Source organism: Pleurodeles waltl, chromosome 12 (genome assembly GCF_031143425.1).
Source record: "Pleurodeles waltl isolate 20211129_DDA chromosome 12, aPleWal1.hap1.20221129, whole genome shotgun sequence".
NCBI lineage: Eukaryota > Metazoa > Chordata > Amphibia > Caudata > Salamandridae > Pleurodeles > Pleurodeles waltl.
Genome location: NC_090451.1, coordinates 242,601,529 through 242,610,269, shown reverse-complemented (window position 1 = coordinate 242,610,269; position 8,741 = coordinate 242,601,529). Strand labels below are relative to the sequence as shown.

Genomic DNA, 8,741 nt, shown 5'->3' with positions numbered 1-8,741 from the left:
ACGGATTCGTCAATGTGCAGCTTGAGAGGGGAGGGCTTTGACTAAGGGCCTAAGGGCGACTGGGCTCACGGATTCGTCAATGTGCAGCTTGAGAGGGGAGGGCTTTGAGTCATCCTATGCCGCCGAAAAGCACTTCAGACTCTCTGGTGAGATCTCCCAGACCGCTGGTGTGGATACTGAAAGTGAAATGTACCAGTCCTAGGTCTTGTGCTGCTTGGCAACTGAGCAGGAATCCTGACCCCTCTTGTGACACGTAGACCTTGGCTGTGAGCTTGGTGTCTTCGTGTGCAATGTTTGCCGTGAAACTTTAATGGGTTTGAGTAGCAGAGGGTTTGGCAGTTCATGGTGCACTTCGGTGTCCATGAGGTTGATTGAGCCTCCGGTGTCTATCAACGCTGAAATGGGATTTCCCGCGAGTACTACTTGGCATGTGGGCAGTAGTCGGCTGGTGACTGATCCCTTGTCCACGGCTCTCACCACATGGACTATCTCTGGGTCGTCATCCATATCGCTGTCCGACGAGGTGGTGGATATGGCTGTTACTGCTTTGACAGTCTTCTTGGGAGCGGTTGGTGCACCTCTGGGTGAGGAGCGTCAGACTTTAAAGAAATGGTTCAACTTGCTACATGCACTGCAGATTTTCCCTTTGGCCGGGCAGCTGCCAGGGTACCCCTGCACCATCTGCAGGTTATGTCCCTCGGTTTCAACCGTGTGCGTTCACTCTTGGTGGTTTCCATGAGTACTGCTGTTCCGACTGTTCCATGTGCGCAAGCAACCTCTTCGAAAAAGTTTCAAAGTCGCAAGGAATGTGACAGCTTGCGCTCTGCGCATCTCCGTATTGCACCTGTTCAAAGAGATGAGAACCGCCAATACTACAGAAACCGCTACCATTTTCAAACAGTTGCTGTTTCATTTCATCCTCAGCACTCTGAACATTTTGCGATAAGCATGGCTAGGCTATGAACTGCAGTTCAGGAGTAGACAGCTGGGTATTTCCCGGGCACCACAAAGTGACAATCCTGTTTTAGTTGTAACATGAGAGAAGACTTGACGTCCTGTTTACGTGCTGCGCATTGTTGCTAAGGCTCGTTCCTCTAATGGGCGCGCGCAGCCTCCAGGTGTGAGCTGCAGGTAAGTAACGCGGACGGGTCAGTAGAGAGGGAGGGTACGACCGGTGGTTGTTGAACGGGAGTATGGATGGGGTTTGGTTCAGGTGAGGACTGACGGGCGGGGTTAGACGTTTGTAGTTCGCCGTGGTACCTCGCGGTCCGCCCGTGGGTGTAAGCAGGAAGCGCGGCCACGGGCCTCCGGCGGGGGTAGGGCTAGGATAGAGCGGGCCCACCACCTGGAGGCGTCGCCATAGGATTTTTGGCCGCTGTCTTTATCATAGAGGTGACCGGGTGGTTTTGGGGGGCGGACACCTGTGGCGAGGTCCCGTGGGCCTTCTGCGGCTGCAGGCGGACTTTGTAACCCAAGTTGTGGGTGCGGCAGGGGCATAGGCCGCGGAGACTGGGAGCGCAGGCAACAGGTGCAGTGAGTGCCTGTACACGAGACAGGGGGCGCTCCTACGGACTCCTCTGGGTGGCCGCCTAGGGGTAGGCCTGGGGCGGGGGTCACCGAGCCAGGGCACGGTACTTGGAAACGCTGCTGGTGAAGGCAAACACTGGGTGTTTAAGGAGGGTTAAATAAATAGACGGGGGGGGAGAGAGAGCTGCCGCCTAGGGACAGGGGAGGGATGGCTAACAGTTGATGGCCACTGGAGGTATAATTGTTTCCTAGGGGTTCGCCCGCGGTGCAAACTCAACTTTGATAATTTCATTTCAGGTGAGCCAAAGATGGCTAATGTGGATCACCGGTACAGACACGACCCCGGCCGCGCCCCCAGGGACGGGGAACACCGTACCCCCAAAAGTAATGTGGACCATAGAGAGGGCTACAGAGACCTGGACAGGAGGGGTGAACGGCTGGAAAGTGGGGACAAGAGCAGAACCCGACAGCCTACTGGACATGAACGGCGTCCCCCAGAAGGGAGACACGCGCAGGACCGGCCTCGGGAGGAGAGGCCCCGAGACGGAAAGGAGGCCTCGCGGGACCGGCACAGGGGGGATAGGGGCTTGGATAGTGAGATGGAGAGCAGGAACAGGGAGGACAGGAGCCGGCAGCAGGGGCGTATGGAAGATGTACCCTTGGAAAGGAGGGAGGGGAGCCGGGACAGGCCCCGGGACGAGAGAAGCCGGGACCGAGGGGAACGGAGCCACTACCGGCATGAGGGGGCCCAGGACAGGTACTGGGAGGAGAGGAGCCATGGCACGTACCAGGAGAAACCCCGTTCACGCGAAAGCGACCGGTACTGGGATGAGAGGGGCCAGTCTTTTCCGAGGGATGAGAGGGAGCTCGACTTCCACCAGGAATCCGCTTATTACAAAAAGTAAGTGCTATGGTCCTGTAGGTATATTAAATTCTGTATTACCTTAAGTCAGTATGGACACCTTGACCAAGCCGAGACTCGCAATCCTATTTTATGTACACGGAGTTATTTTCTCAAACATATCAAGCGTGGGTAGGAGGGGGCTCTTGTGTCCGCTTTTAGGACCTCAAAGGAGAAGTCCTTGGTGTGGTGGTGCTCTGCATATTGTTCTTTGGCTATTGCTGAGAATGAATTGAAGGCATAGGGTAGACCTACCAGAGGTTTGCCACGTGTAAGTGTTCCTTGATACATTTACTCGGAACTTGGAAAAGGTGTTTTTGGGATTCTGCAAAACTCAAATTGCACAGCTTGTCTGTGGTTGCAAAGGTACTAATGGGCGCATCATTCTGACTGATGAGTTGACCTCCACCAAAATATCTAAAGACTAGCTTTTTACCAATGTGTGCCAAGGATGGCGCTGGTTTACTGGCAAGGTATGCCCAGTTCATACCCCTCAACTGCCTGTCCATTAAAAAAAATATATATTTTTAAGGTTACGTTTAAGCACACAGCCTCTTGTATACTTCTTGTGGGCTTAAAGCAATTTAATTTGATTGTTTCAGTGGCCTTAACAAATCCTTGCTTGCTAATGGTATGGTAAGTCCTGCCTCTTTGACCTTCCATTTTCTCTTTCAGAGCAGGCACTAACTACTGTATTATTACACTTTGGTTCTTTATCTCTTGTTTTGTAGGACTACTTTACCATTTCTTTGTTGCTTCTGTTACACTGTGGGTGTTTCAGGCCCATAACTGCTTGAATGTTATTGCAGCATTTATCCCTCCCACCACCTCCTCTCATGTCAATGACATTCTTTTGCATTCCTCCCGGTGCTGTTCTTGTCTCCCTGTGGCTCCTCAAACATCTGCTCCACTATTAAACCCTAACAAAAGGCAGCTCCTAGGCTCTGCTTGTTTTCTTTTCTTTCACACAAGCCCAGCATGCGTTTTTGGAAGTGAGGGCTCTGTAGTTTCACTCTTGTGTAAACAGGGCTGTAAATGTAATTTCATAGTGAGTAGCTCTAACTGTCGCAAATGCGAGACCTATTGCATTGCAAATGCTTGTGCATGGTTAGAACAGTAAATTCAAACTACTAGCCCTGGACTGTTCTTATGTACACAGTCGGGGAGGCTGAAGCTTCACGTGTGACAGGACATGGTACCATTTGACTGGTATTGCTCAATTACCGCAGGCTGTGTAAACAGGACAACTGGGTGCTGCAAGCAGCGACACAGGGCTAACCAGTGACTGACGTGCTGTCCGCCCATTTTCCTTCTTGAAGCCGAAAGGAACTGAGTGTAAAATGGTGCTGTCGCGGGGAATTGGCTTGCCTTCTTGTACTACCTCCTTGTGTGTTTTTAGGTGTAACTAAAGGAGCTTAAGAATGTTTTGTTTTGCCCCCCTAACCCTGCCTTACCTGATGATGCAAGTTTAACTCCATGCTGCCGATTCACATGGCAAAGCTCCTTGTACATTCAAAACGATTTGTGTTATAACCAAGTCCGCTTCATTGAGGGAGCAAAGGGCCGCAGAGGTGCCACCGCAGTACCTCTGCATTTCAAAGGGGTATAGTCATATGAAAATGACTCCCAAAAAGCTGAACTACTAAGTCCACATGACACACGTGTGTTGTTTAGTGACCATAGGTCAAGCTTACAGTATAAAGTGGTATCTTGAGCACTTTAAAGGATACAGACTCTACCAAAAAGGTTTAGGCAGTTTGTAGGTTGATTTTAATTGTAAATTTGTTACGACCGGGAGCCTAAATGTGGAACCATATAGGAGAAACATTTTATTTTCAGAAGCGTTGAGCACTCAATTTATTCTTTGAAGTTATTCGCTGTGGGATGTATAAGAAGGGAGAAAGTAAACAGGTGAAATACACTAGTATTTTAGCTAAAACTGGGGTTCCCTCTTTAAAATCCGTTGAAATAGGGAAGAGATGGCAGTACCATTTCCCTGAGTATTTAACAGTTTTGTTTCCCTAGCACACAAAACCTGCAGCGTTGATTTGAGGTTTGATTTTAGTTCTGTCTCTATATAGGGCTTATTGTTGTATCTGCTGAGAAAACTCATCAGCACCCACCCTTTTCCGCACACACACTCTAAGCAGCCCCCGTCATTGGCATCCAGAGAACCTTTGCCCAGTGGTGCCTTCAGGAGCAGTAAAGCCATACAGACTTCTGTTTCTAAAACCTGCAGTTTTTCCCTGCCACCCTCGGAGGAGGGGTGGGCACTGAGGGGATACTTCTCCTCTTGGGGGGTGGGGGGAGCCTCGAAGTTTCTCCCATGGAGCCTCTTTGATAACCGCGGGACCGGGAGGGTTTAAGAATTGTAAAAGTAGTATTCATCCAAAATATTTACATCTCGTAAGTTTCCTTTTTTGTTTTATAATTCGATTGGCCCTTCACGGCTTTGGCTGATTAAAACCCGTACTTTACTCTCTATTAAGCGCCATGTGTCATGCGTCAACAACGAGGCACTCGGATGGTTAGTAACCTGTTATATTTTCTATTGATTCAGCCACAAGTTTTGTATAATTCGAAAGTTTAACAAAGTTTTCACAGCACCTTAGCCTGCCAAGTTCCAACTGTGAAACAGATGCGTCGGAGACAGAGCACAGACCACATGTGCAGGGCAGCAGCTTTAATAACCGTACACAACCCTTGCCAGATTCTCAGGTAATACTGATGGGACATTCTTTAGGAGATGGATATTCATTCTCTAATCCGGTGAAATGCCGTGCCGTAACATTGCGGGTTTGAGTTTTCCCTGGTGAAACATAACTTCCTCATCCATAGTTTTTTTTCTTTCTTTCTTTTGGGACAGTGTAACAAAAACGTTAATACCAAACTATTTCTCCCCTTCGAAGCCTGTAGAAGCTGGCATTTTGCACTTTTTTTCATGCACACGTCACTGGGTTTCACCTTGCACCAGAGGTGTGTGCTGAATTTCTACACAAATAGTAATCCTAATTATTCAAGCACGTTTACCCTTGTGTCAGGATTACCTGTCCAAGTGTAACAAGGGCCTTGGGCTGCACAAGTGGGAATTGCCTAGCTCACCGGGGAAGTCATCTAGGGTGGCGTTTTAAATGGGCAGGTACTGTCTGGTACTCAATACCTGCACTTGTTTAAATTGAAAGGGATAGTACCTGCACTTTCTAGCACTGTTGCAATATTTTCATTTTGTACTGTAGATGGAGGAAGAAGGTAAATGGAAGTGCTTTAGTTATATGCAGGGCCACTGGAATTATGTGCCAGAGAGGGCCAGATTATGCAACAGGGATGACCACTTTATGTGGCAAGAAAAGCGCCAGTAGCTCTAACCCAAGCAAATGCAAGACCGATTGCATTGCGAATGCTTGTTTATCCCTGTTGTTATTTAAACAGAAGACAACCAGATGCATTAACAGTGTTAAAGACCGCATGTAAAAAGGTAGCAATATCCTTGAACAGCTTTCGGGGTCCACTTTCAGCGGACAGGCGGGTGATGGTGTGGAGAAGTTCAGGTCATATTTGATAAGATCTCGTAAAGAAATGCAAATGCAGCTCCGTTTTACTGTCATGAGGGGGGCCCGAGGCAATGTGCTAATGCTGGAGCACCTCACAGATGAAGGAGACAACATCATTTATAAAAAATGACTCTTCTCCTCACTAACTGTAACTGCAAACTTCATGGGCTTGCTAAAGCCGCATACTTGGGCCCTGTATTTTATGTCTGACTTGGTGACTGGTTTGGAATCACAGACCGGGGTAGCTAGGGACAGAGGGCTGCACCACGCAGCAGGATAATTCCGTGTCGTCTCTCATCCTTGATGTCAGCACAAGGACTCCTGGGATAACCCCACGGACACACCCGATGCCAGCACTTGCTACCGGACGGACATTGCCATTTTTGCTTCTAATTACATCATCTGTTTCTGAGCTAGGGAGGATAGTACAAGTATACTGAAGTAGGTATTAACAACATTCGTTTTTCACGTCAGCATTCACGTGACCTCACAGACAACTCTAGGGCTTTCTGATGTCACCTGCAACACAGAGATGAAAAATACCTTTTGTTGATGCCTCTGCCATTTGCATTTTTTTGTTGTGTGCCCCCCCCCCTCACCCCCCCCCCCCCCCCCCCCCCCCCCCACTCCTAGAGCCGGCCATATTGGATCAACACTTGGGGACATCCCTTTGCCTCCCCATTAAATGCATAGGAATATTACCGTCATACTGCCTCCATGTTTCAAGGAGGCCTACCCTAAAAAAATGAAATGTAAGCAAATTCAAAAGTAGGTGTGAGGACATTTTTATATCATGCTTGCAAAAATCGCAAAACATCATTAAAACGTTTTGATTTTTCACTACACAATATATTTTCTGCTTGGAAAAGTTTAATGCAGGTACTTTGCGTGACTTTTTATTTACTTGAAGTAGGTGCTTCAGTGGAAAAAAAAGTAGCGCAACGATACTGCAAATCCATTTTGGCACAAATGTCACAGTTTCACGAAAAAAAGACTCTTTTGCGCACACCTTTATAAAAGAAAAGTACTTGCAGTCCTGGTACCTGCCAAGCTCAAGCAACCACCCCCTTTCATGTGGCTTAAAAATATTAGGAGTCCCGCTACCCTTTCTGACCTCCTTCAGAACTCCATCCACGAGCATGCTGCCAGCAGATCTTCTTCTGTTGTACTTCCTGTTTTTATAAGATTTTGCCAGTGTTATTTTATTTATTGTTAAAACATATACATACAATAGATTGAAGAAAGGGATGTAATGGCACAGAAAGAACACATTCTTAACCTACATTGTCAAAATATTAAAGCAATATCCCACCAGTTTGCCGAATGACCATGGACTTTAAAAAGATCATGATAAATTGGAAACAGCAATCCTCCATGGAACAGACCTCAGAGATTGGGTTTTGTGATGCTTTTTAAAATGTAATTCTTAGATGAAACAGACTATTCTTAGCTATAAAACTCCCGACATATAGCACATTTTAAAACGTGTCATGCAGCATCCACCAACGAACACATACTGGGTAGCCTTTGTACAGTTGTAAGTTTGTTTTTTAGGTTTGATAAGTGACATGTTTAGCTGCATGAAAAACCTAAATTCAGCAAACAGCATATTACATACAACAAAGGGTCTTTGAGTCAGCTCCACCTCAGTCATTGGCTTGTTTTTTGGTTGCTTCCCAACCTCGGTGTCCTACTTGGACAGGTTGTTTGCACTTAAATTCTGCCCGCCGCAGAGAACAAGATGAATTAAAACTGCAACGTTGGTTCCATAAACCTGGCACACCTACTAGGCAATAAAAAAAACCTCTAAATGATATAGAATTCGTATCCTTCATATTGCTCTTCAAGTATTTGCATTTATTATTTTGTAGTGCTTACATGTTGCCTGTATACCCCTACAGAGCTTTGCCAGTGCCCACATGCTGCCTGAGTCAAGTATGTCATACCATCGTTTTAAATTGCAGCCTCTCCATCTCCTTGCCCCTCTTCCTCTTTTATAAGCTGGTAGGGATTCGTCTTCTCAACCCTTAAGGATGTGAGGTATCCAACATAAGTACAACCCCCTTAACCGCTGTCCTATATAAATCCCTCTGTTTTTGAGCACCGCTCAGTCGATTTTGGAAGCACACACATCCATTGTTTTGCCCTCTGGCTTGAATGCAGGACTTTGTATATCGAGCAGCATAATCCACTACATCACTTCCTCCGTCCTTATCCTTTCTTGTATGGACAGATGGGTTTCCAACTACGCAACACATTTTTTAGGTTGAGCTTACTCGATGGCGCAAGCTGTGTGGTTGCAAAAGATCTGTTGCAGACTTACAAAGAGCTTACAAGGGGCTTATAACCCACTGATTGCTTACTACTGGTTGGCTTTATTGTCACTTCGATTTCAATGTTTCCTATTCAGTAGCTTTCCTTGTCCCAGTTTGTCCATCCTATGTTTATCCTGCCCCTGGAGCGTGGCAGCTTTTCTCTTTACAATCTTGGATTGGCTGCCTTCTATCCTTTCACTGCCTACTTTTAAGGAAGTACTTGTTTAGGTTGAGCTTAGCAGTGCACATGCGCTGCACTTCTTGACATGTTGTAATCTATTCTGTGGGCTTTAACCACACCCATCACTTTCATTGGTTCCTGGGCCTGCCTTTCAAAAATCCCTTGATGTTGTTGGTAAATGCTTTACATCTGTCCCGCCTTGAGGCTGGTTTGTTAGCACATTAGAGACTGCCCCTGTTACATGGATTATTGCACGATCAGCCTTG

General features: G+C 47.0%; 1 protein-coding gene across 4 annotated transcripts in view; it reads left to right on the top strand.

The window, feature by feature from the left end:
• The first annotated feature begins 1,013 nt into the window (after positions 1–1,013).
• The window catches only part of MARVELD3 (MARVEL domain containing 3), a 37,618-nt gene continuing 29,890 nt past the window's right edge, over positions 1,014–8,741 (top strand). For 2 of the 4 annotated variants that reach the window (XM_069217346.1, XM_069217347.1), the window contains exons 1-2: positions 1,148–1,213; positions 1,825–2,428. In XM_069217346.1, the coding sequence (XP_069073447.1) occupies positions 1,198–1,213; positions 1,825–2,428 (620 nt within the window). In that variant the 5' untranslated portion in view covers positions 1,148–1,197. The other 2 variants (XM_069217348.1, XM_069217349.1) reach the window with 2 other exon arrangements.